Raw genomic sequence first — 19,211 nt, 5'->3', positions numbered from 1 at the left:
AAATGGATTATGTTGCAATTATATAGCCATGGGTTAACCCCTTATTTTTCTTAATTTGACTGGGCTATATTTTGACAACAAAAATCAGCAAGTGCAGCAGTAGTCCAGGATGCCTCAGAAAAAATGATTCTTTTTTCACGGTCTGGTTGCGGATACTGTCTGGGACCCTCTATTTGCTCACAGCAATCAAAATTGATGAGTAAAATGTGTTAATTAACAACAAAGCAAAGTTATAATACACAAGTAAACTCCGTTTCTTTTAGGTCATTTGTGTGCTACTTTCTAAACTAGAATTACGCGGTTCGTAATTAAGGTGGCCCCACACAAAGGTGTGTAAACAACAAAGATGTGTATATACAAATAATATGCAATATTTTAATAAGGTCATTAATATTCACAAATATGCAAATAACATGACACAAAACTATCCAGCACATCAGGCCACCATATACTAGTACTATCACAAGACCAAGTTAGAAGATGATCGGTTATTGCGTTTAAGCTGCATAGTGGATTTATGAAAATGTAGGCAAAATATGCAAATCAGCTCATTAATATTCATTAATATGTAAATAACATGACACAAAACTATACAGCTTAACAGGCCACCATATCCAATCACCAAATCAAGTTTGAAGTTCATCGGTTATTGCGTATTAGCTGCAGAGTGGGTTAATGAAAATGTAGGCAAAATATGCAAATAAGCTCATTAATATTCATAAATATGCAAATAACATGACACAAAACTATATAGCACATTAGGCTACCATATCCTATCACCGTACCAAGTTTGATATAAAATTGGGCGGATTGAGTGTGATACCTGAATTTATCGAATCGAGTTAGAGTTTTCAAATATCATGCGAGACGAAGTCGAAGCGTGATATTTGAAAACTCTAGCGAGACTGATAAATTCAGGTATCATGCTTGAAATTATCCGTCAATTTTATCATTATTATGTCTTCAGAATCTTTTTTGGTCAAAAACATGATTTTTAGTAAAAAATATGTTTTTTGGTCAAAAAATGTTAATTTTGGTCAAAATGTGATTTTTTGGTTCAAAAATATGATTTGGGTCAAAAATGTGATTTTTGGTCAATAATGTGATTTTTGGTCAAAAATATGATTTTTGGTCAAAAATATGATTTTTGGTCAAAAAAATGTGATTTTTGGTCATGGCTTGTCACATTAACAACAAAAAATCACACCAAAAGAGACTTTTACACATAAAGTATATGAACTATGCACTCTATTAAGAGGCTACAGTCTATATGAAAAAACCCTGTAGCTCCAGGTGACCGATACACAAATTTATCGGACAGCTGGGTTATGTACAAAGGTATAGGATGCAAGATTCTGAAGACATAATAATGAATTTGATCTGTTATTGCGTTGGAGCTGCAGAGTGGATTAAAGAAAATTTAGGCAAAATATGCAAATAAGCTCATTAATATTCATAAATATACAGGACATCAGGCTACCATATCCTATCACTGTACCAAGTTTGATATAAAATTGGACGGATTGAGTGTGATACCTGAATTTATCGGTCGAGACGAAGTCGAGCGTGCGTGATATTTGAAAACTCTAGCGAGATCGATAAATTCAGGTATCATGCTAAAGTATCCGTCCAATTTTATCATTATTATGTCTTCAGAATCTTTTTTTGGTCAAAAACATGATTTTTAGTAAAAAACATGATTTTTGGTCAAAACATGATTTTGCTTAAAAATGTGATTTCTTTTCAGAAATGTGTTTGGTCAAATGTGTGATTTTGGGTCAAAAATGTGATTTTTGGTCAAAAAGTGATTTTTGGTCAAAAATGTGTACATCCATATGAAAACGATGCACTTGTCGGCTGCTACATGTGTCTCATTTTACATAATAGTTAGGAATAATACCAGACTCATCTCAAGTGGAGGTTACCTCAAAACATACCGAAGTCACTTGATTTAGGAATACAGAGAATAAATACCAGACTCATCTCAAGTGGACGTCACTTCAAAACATCCCCAGGTCACATAGTTTAGGAATATGTTCTCTGTATTCCTAAATCAAGTGACTTAGGTATGTTTTGAGGTAACCTCCACTTGAGATGAGTCTGGTATTTATTCCTAGCTATTATGTGAAATGAGACACATGTAGCAGTCGGCAAGTGCATCGTTTTGATATGGATGTACACAAATGTGATTTTTGGTCAAATGTGTGATTTTTGGTCAAAAATGTGATTTTTGGTCAAATATGTGATTTTTGGTCAAAAATGTGTTTTTTGGTCATGGCATGGCAAAAAATCACACCAAAATAGACATACATGGTGACTTTTGCATATAAAGTATATGAACTGTGCACTCTATGAAGAGGTTACAGACCGATACACAAATTTATCGGACAGCTAGGTTATGTACAATGGTATAGGATGCAAGATTCTGAAGACATAATAATGAAGTTGATCGGTTATTGTGTTGGAGCTGCACAGTGGATTAATGAATTTGCTTCCGCCCAGACAGCCAAACAAAGAAACAACCAGGCAACCATTTGGATGATAACATAAGCCGCACATATGTGGGGGCCAAAAATTAAAACACATTACCATATTCATTCCTTTAACCGCCCAGGGTGCTTAACGAAGTCATTTTGGGTGGGTGTTTATTTTTTATATTGTTTACGTAATTACCTATATGGACTTTGTGTGTAGAGGCCCTGTGTTTGATACACGAGTAGTTGCATGCATGGATCCTGCACATAATGATAGAGGATCATGTGTAGTAAAGTCGCTGGGTGGGCGCTTATAGGGGCATGGGCGGTTAATGGAACGAACACAGTAATAACATTTTGTTTGAAATCTAGATACATGTAATACTCTAAATTTGAAGAATCTATTGAAAATAAATTCAATTGGATTGTGAATAGGTGATATTCCACTGTTAGATGTAAAATCAAGTCATAGATTTAAAATTCAAATCTGTTGATTTTAAATCTAAAAAATAGATTGTCTATTATCAGTCCTTTTGGATTTATTCAAATTCCAAATTCTTCCAATTCAGAGTGTACCCATGATCCAGCAATATTTTACACAAATCTCTGCGACTCACTTACTACAATGTTAAACGCATCATGCTAGCGAGTGATTAACCACTCACCTTTAAAATCTAGATGCCAAGGCCTCTCTCGTTACTTGAGACGAAATGCACTATAGAAAGAGGAATCATTGATATACCAACTATCTTACAATATGTGTGTAGTTTTGTGTTGTGTTGTGCTGTGATTACTGTGAGTCCAGTGAAAAAGAAACTCAACTGCTATCCTTTGGATAAACAAAAACTACATGTTTCCACAAGATTCAAAATAACATTATCACAAAATCACACATTAAAGAGAAATGTAAGTATTAACCTATTTTAATGCCTTCAAACTCTCACTCCATACATGGAAGACTTCTTTTATACAAGTATACATTGCGTAGTCATACATTGTCTGGGAATAATATGAGACAGGTGAGCATTGTTATGATGCCATATATCATAACAAACAATGTTTTACTGGGGTTTCTACTTTTGCAAGTAAAGATGGGAGGAGAGTAGGAGACTAATATGGGACTTATAATAAGTTCCTCTAATGCTTTTTGAAATAAATAAACAAATATGTAAAAATTTAAAATGGTATGTGTATCTGGACCAATTTATAGTGTCACATATCATTGCATTCGGTCACAATGGTTCATTATGAAAAAAAGAGGCTGTTTTAAAAGTTGCACATGAGTCCATTATAGGAGTTAACTCTCAAACAACCCAGCAGGCCTTGCCTATTCATAAATAAATAAATACAAAAATAAAAAAATTTGTAGAGCCTTTTTCCAGATCTTGGATGATTCAAAGTGCTGTAATTTTGCTGCCATGGTGAACCATCACAATCAGATCGCATCAACTAGGTCAGCTGCAGCCGAACCTGGTGCAAACCTATTCACACTTAGATTGTAATGTCCACCAATTATCTGTGCAGCTTGAGTGTCTGTTAAGGAAAGTTGACTCTTATGGACTCAGGTGCAACTTTTAATACAGCCTCTTATTTTTAATAATGAACTATTGTGACCGAACGCAATGTTGTGTCACACTATAAATTGGCCCATGGGAGTAGGCCTCTCTCTCTCTCTCTCCATGTCATTTGGGTCACAATGATTACAGAGACATAAATTGCTGGATACTTGCATGTAGTCTGAGCAATAGGTTGCCCATCCATGGCATATAGTTATTTAAAGTTGTATACAAATTACAGCCTAGCAATTGCAACCATTATTTGAAAGCAATTTATTCTAGTCATGACTAATTCAAGAAATAATTAGTATTTTGCATAGATTATACAAGAATATTCAAGATATAAAATTACAAGATATATTAAGATATATAAACATCTTTGGTAATCTGTTATAATATCATCTGCATCTACATTGAATGAAAATGAGAAATCATTTAAAGATTTTATTGCATAATTATTGCATAACATCCTTCATTGTCAATTATTTAAAGTTTATGTACTTTATTAAATACATAATTCAGCAATATCTAACACCACACACAAATTATGATAGATAATAATTATTTGTATTTCTATCAAACAAATTTTCACGCGCATTTGTCCAGGAAAGTAAAGTCATTTTCAAAGCGGGTCAGCTGGGCAATTTTGCAATATTTCCAAGTACGCCACTGCCATCAAACATATCTCAAACTTGAGATCAGTATTTCTAAATTTCCAATACCAACATCAATATAATATCAATCAACTTCAGCTTACACAACATACCAAATGACCACACGCTAGAAATAAAACAGGCCTTCTTTCGAACTAAATGCCTGTGAAAACACTGGAGCCTGCTAGTGTGTTTTCCTGTGGGCTGAGACAAAGTCAATTCTGGCTTTCTTCCTTGATGGTATTACTTGCTGTTGATTTGCAGGTATAGTCTTAGAAAGTGTCACAAATGTGGACCATTGTGACATTATGAGTTCAGGCCTGATAGCCTGTGGATTAAGACCCAAGGGAATGAATGGCTGATGAAACTGTAAGAATAAATCTAGTTTCATTGGAAAATACTAATTATTTTCCTTGAATGCTCTTTTTACAAACGCTGATACTATCTTGACCACATTCCGTTTTTCACACAATACTTACAGGAATTATTGTTTTTGCTATCTACTATCTTGTCATTGATGATAGGCATGTCCAGTGCACTGGCATCCCATATGATAAAATACTGAACATGTCTATCAACTATGACACGATATTAGATAGTTAAAGGGGCATTTCGTGATCCACAGCCTCATCCCCCCACTTTTCTCAAAAAAAGTTGAGATTTTTATATCAATGGAAACCTCTGGCTTCATAATGTTTATGTACAAAATACAGGGGCGTAGCCAGCTTTCTTGGTCAGGGGGGGCAAAATAAATTTTTTGGGGCACAGACGAAAAAAATTGCAGTTGCATCATACAATAGGCCTACATAGAGACTGTTATATGTCTTCGAGTTCCCGAAAAGGGCCTTATTGGGATGATGTGCGCAGCGTAGCGAAAAAAAAATGGTATTTTACACTATTTTAGCCCATTATCCGGCTAAAAGGGGCTTTACTGTTACAATGTTTGCCAGTAGCGCGGAAAATTTTGTATTTTACACTATTTTGGCCCTGAATTTTGCTAGAAAAGGGCTCCTTGCCCTTTTCTTTTCCTTTGCCCTCCTGATTTTCTCTTTCATTTTTTGTCAGAGGGCACTTTTTCTTTCATTTTTTTTTTTGTCAGGGGGCACTCTGCCCCACCTGCCCCCCCGCTGGCTACGCTACTGACAAAATATTTCTTGCAGATTAATTCGTTTAGTAAAGATATCGTGAAATTTGAATTTCGTTCCGGTGCACCAGAACGAAATTACAACATATTGTCTATGGAGCAGTGTAATACACATAATCATGCATAACTCATAAGCGCAATATCGGAATCAACTGAAATTTTGGGAATATGCTTTTTTCGTGGATATGTACTGAAAAATGTCATAAAAAGAGGATGCTAGGATCACGAAATACTCCTTTAAAACAACAATTCCTATATTTCATTCTCATTCTTATTCAGTTCAGTTTAAAAATTATTTTAATTGTTACCGTTATGAGGTCTTCCCCATGAATTAAGCCATCACAAACTTGCTTTACGCACTCGGATGCCTATAATGTGCTATGATCATCGCGTCTTAACAAGCATGTTCTGTGATGACATGCGCCCTGTCTAATATCAATGTCTATCGTCTCATATTATATACCTGAAAACCAATCACATTACCTGTATTCTATACAAGCCACACCCACTGAATAAGAATTGCTACCAATTAAATCATTCTATGAATGCTTACACATGGGTAATGCAATTTCAAAGGAACGGTATAAAACATGATTTGCATATATTTTTGCATATTTCATATATACTGCACTTTTATTTATATCACAGGTTTACTGATAAGCACCACAAAGTAAAGCATTGTCAACATAATGCTCTAAATCCAGTCCCACTTCACCATAGCTTAAGGTTAGGAACTCATGAAATTTATAATGCTTCTGCATTGAAAAGCAATTTTGAAATTTTTACCTTTTTTAATTATTGAAATCGTCCTTCCTCTCACTACATTTCATTTGTATAAAATATCAACAACTATACATTATGTGTAACTGAAAAACTTGAAATAAACAAATGAAAAATGTATCTACAATAATTCTGCGAAAACACACAATAAAAAATAATGTAATTGTATTGTCCCTCAATTTAGGTTAAGAATTGAAATGTTCCTTCTTTTCACTAAATCATTTATAGTTCTACAAAATATACATTATGTATCACTGAAAGACTTGATTGTAATAGACTGGAAAAATATATATCCATATATTCTACTAACGCAGATAATTACAAGTAGCCATTTTTTAAATATTTAAAATAACATTATTTCAATTGATATTCAATCTCACAACAACAGTAACAATAGCTCTGCAGCTTGCATTCATTTATACCATTTCAAACTGACAAAATGCCATAAGACCGATTGGTTTCATTAACACTTGCAACAAGCAAAAGTGTGGATGATGTGCAGATGAGGTGGACCTATAAGGATCAGTTTGCTTGATGCAAGGTTAAAAATTCCTGAAAAAAACCCCAATTTTCCCTAAGGTGACATGGAGGAATACAGACTCTCCTATTCTAACCCTCTTTGGTATGACCCCATAACAAACAAGCACACATACAAAAATATAATATCAAAATTCATAACATCAATGGGCAACTCCACACAGGAGAAGAGATCTGCTTTAATGTGGACTTCTGTGATCTGCATCAATGTGGACATCTGAGATCCGCATCATGTGGACTTCTGTGATCTGCATCAATGTGGACTTCTGTGATCTGCATCAATGTGGACTTCTGTGATCTGCATCAATGTGGACTTCTGTGATCTGCATCAATGTGGACATCTGAAATCCGCATCATGTGGACTTCTCTTGTGTGCACAGACAACATCGCAACATGGGCACCCTAGAATGACCATGTACTGTAACTTGCTTAACTATGGGATCATTCCCCAAATGCGGATCACAGTGCCTGCATGGATAGTTGTCTACTTGATGCAGATCATGGAAGTACACACTGATATGCATTAATGCAGATCTCGGCTCCTGTATAGTCGCTCATTATTACACACTATTATTCCACTGAACTACACAATCTACTGAAGACACATCCAAATATCTGTCCTCTACATTGCGTATAAAACCCAGTGTTTTACATAGTAGAAGAACCATGCTTATTTCCAGGTCTAACCTGGTGTCTTCGTGGTGGGTAGCTATCATAAGCATCCTTTGGGTACCTATTTGGTTGATGATACCATGCTGCATGATGAACAGGTTTAGCCTCTAAATCTCTGGGGCAAGGTGGGTCACCCAGAAGATGATGTATGTGACTGTGTGGACTACGAATTGCCCTTGTGTTGCTTGGATGCAGATCAAACTGTCCGGGAATATTGCACTTATCGTTATGGATAGCATATGACACTTGACTACTGGGTCGATAGCTTCCAGAGCTACGACTTCTTCTGCTAAAGCTTGTGGATGGTCTAGATTCTGCGTATTGGCTAAATCCGGTTATTCGTGTTGATGCACTGTGAGATACAGTTTTTCTCCAGCTCATATCAGATTTAGGTCGATTTTCAAGCAATCTGCCAGACTTTGCACCTGGACTTGATCGTCCAAATCTTTGTCTGCTTTCATGGTCATAATCAGATATGCCATCAGGTACACTTTGTGATGATAAGTCAGGTGCCAAGTCTAATGCTGCATCATAGGATATAGGAGCACTTTGTGCCCTAGGCCTCAGAAGGTCACCTGCATCTGACATAGAAGCAGAACCAGGAAACGAGGTATGGTGAGTTTGAGGTGGGTACCCATCATAGGCATTCCTTTGGTACCCACCTGGCAAGTTCTCACCGTGTGAGCTTCTTTCTCCTGCTGCTTGCACTTTATGCGATTTGTTGCCTTTGTCAAATCGCCTGGATTTAGCACTTCTTGTACGTGAGCGTTTTTCAAACTTCTCCAGATCATGCTCATGCCAGGTAAGGTCACTTCTTGGGTTGTCTTTAGTTCTCTTGTCTAATTTTTGACAGGTGCATAATCATAGTCACCTACTTTTATCTGAGTCTGAACTTGTTTCAAAGTGTGGCAAACCCCACGTGTCAATGCGTGTTCTGCACCAAGTTTTGTGGTACGGATGTCTAGGGCACGTTGGAGGAGTGTCACAGCTTCATTCTTGCACTGTAGATTCCTGGTGAACTTGAGAAGCTTACCTAAACAATAAATAATCCCAAAAGTACAATCATGATTAAACAATAAATGAAACCATTTGTAACATATTTCAATTTAGTTAAACAAGTACTTGATCAAATATAATGTTCGTGTTGTTATTTTTCATCCAAAAGTCTGAAGAAAAACAGCACTTACGTCTCCAACAAACCACTTGCTTTTTTATGTCAATTTAATTTTTCATAAGTGTGAAAATAATGCTCATTGCCTATCAAAGTATCCACTTCCTATTGAGGCAAATATGTCAATCACTTAAATGTTTTTGAAACATATTTCAAGCACAAAACTTCCTTAAAAACTGAACAAAAAACCCTAAAAAACCTACCCTACACATCTTAAACTATAATTTTCAATTTATTGTCGATTTGGAAATGAGTATTTCTGCAATGACAATGTCTTACCTAAATGGAATAAGCTTGTGGCTACAAGTAAATGATCTCCCCCATATGACTGCTCTCTGATCTTCAAGGCTCGTCTATAGAAGGCTTCTGATAAAATGCTGTCATACCTGTTGTGAGAAAGTATGGTAAATGGTAAATATGCTGATTAAAAGAAATCCTAGTAGCTGTTGTATATGCTACTGCATGTATGCATACAATCATGTATTCCATAATTAAGTACCACATGCCATCTGCAAATCAAGTTACTCATGATGTCTTCTGATAACATGCTAAAAGTAGATTGCTATAATGCTCATCATGTATCACTGATGCAAAGAACATGAGACTTCCAATCAACTTATAATTAGGCAAATCCTTGTGACAACCTGTTAGAGGACTGAAAATGGCAATGTGGCCACCTCTGATGAACACTCTATCTGAATGCCTTTTATGGGCATAAGATGTAAGTTCCAGAGACAAGTAGAACTTTTCTTGAAGTTCAGTGCTATCTAAGAGTGCTAAATTTATACTACTTAACTCATTACACAGCCGTGACGTTAGTCACGGCTGTGTCTTTTTTCTTACAGGTTCTTTCTTTCTTTCTTTACAAGCCGGCACTGACGACGCCGGCTTGTACTGTCTTCTTAGCGTTCTTTCTTTCTGTCGACCACATTTGTACGTATAACTCAGTCACGGGTTGACGTATTTTAACTAAACGTTGTCAGAAGGACCGTTGGCATTGCCCGCACATGTCATATGACTTTGACTTGCATCTGACCTTTGACCTAGCTACAATGGTCAAAAACGTGATTTTTTTTTGGATTTTTCTTAGCAAAACGTGACATTTTGCGTGATTTGCCACGTTTCGCCCTAGCTCTGCTATGCTTTGACCGATCTTGATCATACTTGGTCACAAACACCACTGACCATGTCCCCACATGTTACATGACATTGAACTCCGTTTGACCTTTGACCTGCTCACAATGGCTAAAATGCGATTTTTACTATAAAATGTATCTTCTTCCACAAATAACATGTGATGGTGACATGCTTAAGTCATGTGACTTGACTTTGGTCGGTGTGTATAGGGTGTTCACAGATAAGGGGTCAAAGGTCATTAAGGGGTCATTTCGGTCTGAAAGCTAAAAATATTCAAAAATCACTGTCTTTACAAATTACATAGCAGAGAGTCGCCATTAGCACACATGCATCGCTACTAGCCAGGGTCTTTAGGATGCCTACAGTTTTGGGGTCAAAGGTCATTAAGGGGTCACTTCGGTCAAAAACCAAAATTATCAAAAATGTTCAAAAAATTTGATCTCAAAAGATAAACAGACCAGAATAATATAACCATCATACATGAATCAGTGTTCCCTGATGTATGCATGGTATTTTTATTTTAGGGGTCAAAGGTCATTAAGGGGTCACTTCCTGTTTTTAGCTGAATAACTTCAAAATTTTTATCTCAAGAACTAAACATGCTAGAATTTTTTAATTAAAATTGGAACTATGCATTTTGTCGGTTTACATAAGTTTTTTTTTTCATTGATATCAAAGGTCATTAAGGGGGTCAAAAGGTCAATCAAAATTTAAAAAATCAAAATCCATGTATAAGTTCGATTAAGCTGAAATTCACCAGGAATCTTTCTTATGACATCCTAAGCACAATGCAAGAGCAGTTGACCCCATCCGTGACCCAAGGGTCAAGTTTTAGGGTCAAAGGTCAAATTTCGAAATTGGTCCAATCGAGCTCAAATTCAACAGGAATTATTCTTAAGACATTCTAAACATGTTAAAATTATTTATGACCCCAAAGGTCAAAGTTTAGGGGTCAAAGGTCAAATTTCTAAATTGCTCAAACTTGACCCATTAACAGGTCGGCTTGTGTGTCATGTCTCTCATGACTTTCTATATAGCTCTTGTTACACAGCCGTGACGTTAGTCACGGCTGTGTCTTTTTTCTTACAGGTTCTTCTTTCTTTCTTCTTCTTCTTTCTGTCAACCATTACATTTGCTCTAGCACTCACATGCTTACATCGATTTTGACCCAACTTGGTCACAATGATCATTGACCGTGCCCCTACATGTCACATGAAACTCGTGGGGTCAAAAGGTCATTAAGGGGTCATAGGGGTCAAAACGTGATTTCAACTCAAAATGCATCTTCTCCTACAAATTACGTGGGACAGTGGCGCCTACTCGCACACATGCATTGTAATTACCCAGTGTCTATAGGGTGTACACAGATTTGGGGTCAAAGGTCATTAAAGGGTCACTTCCGGTATAAAAACGGAATACCTTAAAAATTTTTTATTAGGTAAGGAAAACATAGGACAGTAACGGTATGTTCACATATGAGTTGCAGTTACCCAATGTATATGTGGTATTTTTTTATTTGGGGTCAAAGGTCATTAAGAGGTCATTTCCGGTATAAAACGAAATACCCTTTAAAATGCATATTCTCCCACAAATTACGTAGGACAGTGATGCCACTTACATACATGCATTGTTATTACCCAGTGTCTATGGGTGTACACAGATTTGGGGTCAAAGGTCATTAAGGGGTCACTTCGGTTTAAGACAAAAACCTTCAAAATGCCCTTCTGCCACAAAATAACATGGCAAAGTGATGCCACGTACACACATACATTGACATTAGCCAATGTCTATGAGGTTTTCATATATTTTGGGTCAAAGGTCATTAAGGGATAACAACACGGCTGTGTTCGTGGTCTTAGACCACAGCTAAGTCTAGTTCTATATTCTTCTTCTGTCAACCATTACATTTGCTCTAGCACTCACACACTTACATCTATTTTGACCTAACTTGGTCACAATGATCATTGACCATGCCCTACATGTCACATGAAACTTGTGGGGTCAAAGGTCACGAGGGGTCATAGGGGTCAAAAACGTGATTTCAACTAAAAATGCATCTTCTCCCACAACTTACGTGGGACAGTGGCGCCACTAGCACACATGCATTGTTATCATCCAGTGTCTATATGGTGTACACAGATTTGGGGTCAAAGGTCATTAAGGGGTCACTTCCGGTATAAAATGAAATACCTTCAAAAAATTTTATTAGCTAAACAAAATATAGGGCAGTAACGGAATGTTCACATCTGATTTGCAGTTACCTAGTGTATATGTGATATTTTTTTTATATGGGTCAAAGGTCATTAAGGGGTCACTTCCGGTATAAAACTAAATAACCTTTAAAATGCATCTTCTCCCACAAATTACGTAGGACAGTGACGCCACTTGCACACATGTAGTGTAATTACCTAGTGTCTATAGGGTGTACACAGATTTGGAGTCAAAGGTCATTAAGGGGTCACTTCCGGTATAAAACGAAATACCTTCAAAAAAATTTTATTAGCTAAGAAAAACAAAGGACAGTAATGGTATGTTCATATATGAATTGTGGTTACCCAGTGTATATGTGGTATTTTTTTATTTTGGGTCAAAGGTCATCAAGGGGTCACTTCCGGTCTGAGACGAAAACCTTCAAAATGCCCCTTCTGCCACAAGTAACATGGCATAGTGATGCCACATGCAAATGTACATTGAAACTAGCCAATGTCTATGGGACTTTCATATATTTTGGGGTCAAAGGTCAATAAGGGGTCACAACACGGCTGTGTTCGTGGTCTTAGACCACAGCTAAGTCTAGTTATAACTTTTTATCATGTGATGCTGACTGAGAGGTAAGTCAATCCAAGCATATGTGGGAATGTGGGTGTAATATTTGGCCTAAAAGATGTTACAGGAAAGATGTGAAAATATATACATAATCTTCAAAATACACATCTACACCTCTTGGAAACCAACCTTTGGAAGTTGTTTGGATTACACAGAACACTAGCAAGTTCATCTAAGACTTCTGCTACAAGAGGATGTGATTTCCCATTCCAACGTTCCCTGGTTTGCAACGCATCACGCAGGCATTCTTCACCAGCCTCAAATTCTTTCTTCATAATTCTATAAAAAAAACAAAAAACACATTGAACCTATGATCACATTGTTCACTATGATGTACATTATTAAGTAGTACTTTTGGCATCATGCGTCATTGTGGCATGTCACATACATGTACATTGAATAAAAACATAAGACATATAAAATTATGCCTATTCAGAGATTTTATATTGATTCATAGCTTCACAAACTGATCATTCAGCATGACTATAGCTATAGCCATATTGTAACATTTGCTGAGTACAAAAAAAGCCCCAAATGCTTTAAAAAATTATATTTACACAATTGCAATGTACTTCAAAGATTTGGAATAAAACGACCAAATATAATGTTGAATTATTACGATAGAAATATTAGTCAAACCACACGCAATGTTAATACCACTGTATGTACATGGTGTATGGGAAGGTCATATATATAACCCATCAAACGGACCACCCTCAGTCACAATCAACAGATTGACATCTGACGCCGCTGGTATTAAATAGCAATTTTCTTTTTTTGCCTCATCTGTTTGGGTCAAAATTAAAAGTGGACATATCTGGTAGTGAAAAACTAACATTTTGTGGAAAAGAAATACAATTCTATTTCTTATGGAAATGTTATAATATTGCTTTATGGTACACTGCAAGATTCTCATCTGTGTGACGCCGATGTCACATCAATGTCACTGCATCGGAAACTACACCTCGGTTTTCCATATCGCCGGTCCGAAATAGCCGGGTAGCCAGCCTCCTAGGTTTCTACAGAGTGACTTGGCGCGCTTGTGACTTCGCAGGAGAGTCACACTGGTGTGACTACTGCGACTGGACCTGGTGCTCGGTACCGGCGTTTTGGGTTGCCGGTTTTGCTTTTAGGCCTATTGCCATATTTTTATATTCTCTTGATTTATTCAAATAATATGCTTTATTTCTTGCTTTTTTTTTAGAGGATTAGGGAGGGGGAAATTGCAAACTGGACTTTAAAAATAAGGGAAATATTAGATGAATAAAATAAATTTGTTAATAAAAGAAATAAACATGATCAGTAAACAAAGTATAATTCAATAAACTAATATGATGAATAAAATACATTTTTGTTAATTGGTGGTTATTTGAATAACTAAATAAATAACAAATTAAGAAATAAATAAGCAGGAAGAAACCAATAAACGAAGAATGGAAGAAACAAAGAAACACTTGAAAAAAACAACTTGAGAAAAATTGCAAATAAAGAAGTTAAAAGTAGGAATATTATAAGAAGCATGTAGGCCTATTGATGAATTAAAATATTAAATGTGTAAAATAAATAATTATAACAATAATAATTCATAACAAGCATTAATATTTGAGAGATAAAAAATAAGACACAATTTCAAACAAACACTGCAATAGGCCTATATTGATGTGACACCGATTTATAGGCATAATTTGATAACGTAAGAAAATCAACATGAAAAACAAATCAAACTAATAGGCCTATAAAAACACCATTTTGAAAAACGGAAAAAGAAAATAGCACAAGCCAAAGTTTTGCATAAACTTACGGCAGTAAAAGTATAACTTTGCAGTAGACCTTTCAGGAAAGTGACAAGAAGTAAAACAAAATGCATGCTAGGCCTATAAATCAATTTTAAATATAACAGAAAAATTCTTGCTTCAAATAAGTAAAGTTTTTGGCAAATCAAAATGTATAAATTGAAAATGCTAGGCCTATAATAGGCATAGGCCTACTTTGTGAACTTCGCTGAAAATCTCTTTTAAAACATTTAAAAACACAATTAGTTATAAATAAAAAAGCGTTTCAATAGGCCTATATAACGTTATCATGCAAAATATGAAAAAATAGGCCTAATTTGATAGCAAAACATGTCATCTTACCACTGATCGAAGTAAACAAAGCAATGATATAAGTTTTTGGGAAAACAAGCAAACAAATAAACAAAATAAAAACGTTTGAAATGAAACAAACAAATAAACCAAGAACAAGAACTGCAAATAACACACACAGTTGATGAGATTATTAAACAGGCAGCACGAAAAGAATTAAAATATTAGACAAGAGAACAATAAATTAATGAAACAAAATGAATCGGAAGTCTCACAGTTGAAATATAAATGATAAAGAATGCAAAAGCACGATAAAAAACCCACAAAGACGGCAGTAGCCTACAGCCACGGACCCACTGTACAGCATGCATCAATCAATTAATTATAAAAACCAACTCATTCCATTCATGAGCGTATACAAGCAGTTAACAAGCATGATACGCGTATTTTTCATCATCAGCGCGTATTTGGTAGATATACGCTGCGCGTCCCAGAGTGTTCGAACTCATAACAGGGTTCGGTCAACGACCTTTCGGCAGCGTAGTCACCTTGAAGTTCACCGACTGGGCACCGAGCAGGCGACGCATGGGACACTGGCTACGGAAGTCACTTTGATGTGACTACAAGATATGGACCACTGTCGGAATCTAGTCGGTGGTGTACATCATGAGTCGCCGATCGCGGCATCGAGCAGGTAACACATTGGAGGCTAGCAGTTGTAGTCACTACGTGATGACACTGCTGCATAGTACCCTACTGCCTTGTTTCCGATGTAGTCACTCTCCTGTAGTGACTCTGTCGGCCACCATAGGGTAGGTTATTCTGAAGTGACGGCGGTAGTGACTTCAGAGTTCCAGTGCGATGTAGTCACTCTCTCGCCAGGAATTTTGCAGTGTACAATGTACCTCCTGTACTAAATAACAGAATTCATTCCCAGTATACCTACAGTACTGTCCATGTGTTCATATTAAAGAATGGTTTTCTAATATGCAGTCTGGGGCCAAGGTTAGTCCTGCATTACAGTTCTTAGCAGGTGCCTTCGCACTTACCGAGCTACCCACCTGCTTATCGTGTGAAGAGAACCAGGTACACAGCTATGAAGTGCTGATAACAGTTGCAACAGGTAGAGTAAATCATGTATTGTGAGTGAACTTACTTGAGCTGCCCCAAGTTGAATTGTGTGGTTGCCAATCCTGTTATGCTGTTAGCTCTCCTCATACAGTCTCTAGCTTCCAGTAGGATACGCTCCCCTTTACGCAAGATTTTATCTCTCCCTCTCATTAAACCAATTCTATTTAGAAGTCGACCTGTGATATAAAGAGACAAATCAATTTAAAGGAAACCAACTTTTTGTGGTAATATGTTGGACAAATATAGGACGACTCCACACAAGAGCAGGATCCGCCTCTATGTGCACTCCTGGGAAACAGCATCTATCATAGCAAGTGTCTACATAGCATAGTTATTGCATAGTGAGCATGTTTCTTGCAAGTTTGTTATGGCGCGTTACAGGGTGTATGTACGTAGGGCACTTATGGCACAACGTTGTATGCGTGTATTGAAAGGCATATTTGATGCCAATCTCACCCTCTGTGTGGAGTTGTCCATTATTATCTTATGTATTAACAACTTTCATTTTTATTACATCTTGTGTAATCTATACATTTCATTTCAAGAGCTTCTAGTGAAAATGATAATAGTGATTTCAAAGCATGAACATTTGTTATTGGCTCCATTTCCGTAAATTTTTAAAGTCTTGTTTTAATAGATGTTGCAATCTTCACAAAATCATCTTGAAATTTTCTAATTTTTCATGACTTATTATATAATAATTATGTGTCTGTGTAAGTTTTGCTCTACTCACCCTTGGCTTCCATCACCTGTTTGTACAAAAAGTCTTTCTCAGATATTGCAATGTTCTCCAGTGTATTCAGTGCTTTATTGTAACATTTGAAGGCTGCCACTGTCTTCAGCTGGTAGTAGTTGAGATCAGCCAGACTTCCTTGGATTTGAACCAGCAACACATGCTCTGGTGTGCTCAGAGGGAATTTCTACATACATACACACACATATTGGAAATGATACATTGTCATTAGGTTTTCTATGTATACAAATTTGGCAAAAACACAAGGAAAGCAGCAGTATTGACAAAGATGAAGTCCCATTCAAATATATGCAAACTGGAATTTGATTCTGCATCATTTTGTAAGAATGTATACTTCAGTAGTTCAGTTAGCTTGCTGCTGCAACTGTCATCAACTTAGCATGTGTAGCAGTGAGCTTAATACTTTGCCTGCTTTTGACCTGTGAATTCTCCCTCTCCGGCTGCAACACATTTCACGACATTAGTCTTGTCAACTCCATCATCCCTGAGAAGTCACTTCATTTCATAAGGGATACCCCTATATTACTATACCATTTTACATTCTGATTTGGCAGTGACGTCAATGTGCCGAGGCAGCTGTTTTGCGCAATCTAGTCACCATATTTAAACATGTGCATGTCTATGTCAGCGCTTTGCGTGAACACTAGCGATCTGAAGCTGCCCCAATCAAATGCGCACTGACGTCACTGCCAGGTGATAGTTTGCAAGTGAGGGCCACTTCGATACTTATACGTATACAAAAAGCAACCAGCATCTGACAAAAATAAAAGTAACATAGTATACTAATGCCATTGGCTGATATAAAATGAATCTATACAATGATCACACTATTGACCAACTACACTGTGTGCTTCTTTGATTAACCAATTAATCTGTGTAAAATTGATGCACCATGATAATGTACTGTTTTATTTTGGTATCCAAAATACAATTACAGTCAGTTAACTTCATATTCTTGAATATGTACCTTTGTCATAAATTCCACAGCAAGAGTCAGCATCTCTTCTGCTTCCTTGAAGCTAGCCTTCTCAGCTAAGAATTTCCCAGCGTGCATGCCCAGCAATGCCAGCTTACAGCGTTCCTCTGGTTGATGCTCATAATAAAACCATTCTTCTGTTTAAAAAACATTTCATGTTCTTATGATCAATCTCCAACAAATGTGGGTGAATACCTCTTTCTATACATTTCTTTGTATAAATCATGTATTCATCAGTTGTAATGTACACACGACAATGCTTTTATTTGTTTGCTTGTTCACTTGGGTGGTATCATTGGTGTTTTGGGAGGGTGTTAATGGTACTATTTATACACTCAAATGACTCGCACTGGCTATCTGCTTGTACCCTTTGCAATTTCCTGACAAGTATTGTAACACAGTCAAGCAAAATGAACATTCACATTCTTAGCAGCATGGATACTGATATTGGACTCTGTCATTCTTGACATTTGCTTAAAAAGTGACCTTTTTCAGAGTCTTGGCTAGCAGCAACATAGCTTGCAACACCATCACGGTGTCTTCATGCAGCGTAGTGTAAGATTGTAAACACTACGCTGAATGAAGACGCCATGATGGTAACTTATTTTAAAGCAAAAATTCCCATTCTTGCCCGTTTGATAGGCAATACTGTGCTGCAAACTTCAACAAAAGTTGAGTTCCTGAGATATGGTTACCTTCCCATTGCTGAAAACAATGCTTATACAAAAGCTCTTGAGGTGCAGGAATTGGTCAGTCAATTTGAGGAAGTGCTAAGTCTTAGTACGAAACTGTCATTGAGGTATGTAACATCAACCCAAATTTTGGATTTGCTTACAAGAATCTTTGAATATTTGACTAACAATTCTTTTAGCAAAAGCTTAATATTCAACAAAATCAACTCATTTGACTTGATCAAACCATATATGTACAATTATTTGGAAATGCATGGTTTGGAAAAACAATAACGCTAAACTAGTCATACCATCAGAATCGCCCTCCAAGGCATCAAAGTATTCATCAGAATCATCGCCATCTTTGTTGTCATCTGGCTTCCCACCATCCTTGGCATTGTCTGACGATAATACCTCTGGAGGCACATCAGTCTTGCTTTCAGAATTTCCTGTGGGACTATCAGAAGGCTGGAGTTGTTCATTCTGCATGACATTTTTCTCTTCAATTACAGATAGTTTAGTAGACACTTCTTTTGATTTCCTTTCTTTGTCATCTGAAAAGTAATCATAGCAATCATATTTTAATGTTTTTGAAAGAATATTGCAATCCATTGTAAAAACATTTACTGTCAGTCACTCTCTCAC

General features: G+C 36.6%; 2 protein-coding genes across 2 annotated transcripts in view; both read right to left on the bottom strand.

The window, feature by feature from the left end:
• LOC140148677 (MICOS complex subunit mic25-a-like) overlaps nt 1-19,211 on the bottom strand; it is a 358,926-nt gene that overhangs the window by 272,982 nt on the left and 66,733 nt on the right. The gene's annotated exons all lie outside the window — the stretch shown is intronic.
• Nucleotides 6,846-19,211, bottom strand: part of LOC140148664 (tetratricopeptide repeat protein 41-like) — a 37,267-nt gene continuing 24,901 nt past the window's right edge. The window contains 8 exon segments of the mRNA XM_072170700.1: nt 6,846-8,658; nt 8,661-8,849; nt 9,267-9,373; nt 13,080-13,229; nt 16,191-16,341; nt 16,899-17,085; nt 17,887-18,032; nt 18,878-19,120. Coding sequence (XP_072026801.1) covers nt 7,793-8,658; nt 8,661-8,849; nt 9,267-9,373; nt 13,080-13,229; nt 16,191-16,341; nt 16,899-17,085; nt 17,887-18,032; nt 18,878-19,120 — 2,039 coding nt within the window. The 3' untranslated portion in view covers nt 6,846-7,792.

This window comes from Amphiura filiformis, chromosome 3, assembly GCF_039555335.1.
Source record: "Amphiura filiformis chromosome 3, Afil_fr2py, whole genome shotgun sequence".
In the NCBI taxonomy this organism is placed as follows: domain Eukaryota; kingdom Metazoa; phylum Echinodermata; class Ophiuroidea; order Amphilepidida; family Amphiuridae; genus Amphiura; species Amphiura filiformis.
Note: the sequence above shows the minus strand (reverse complement) of the source record. Positions and strands in the feature narration are given on the sequence as shown.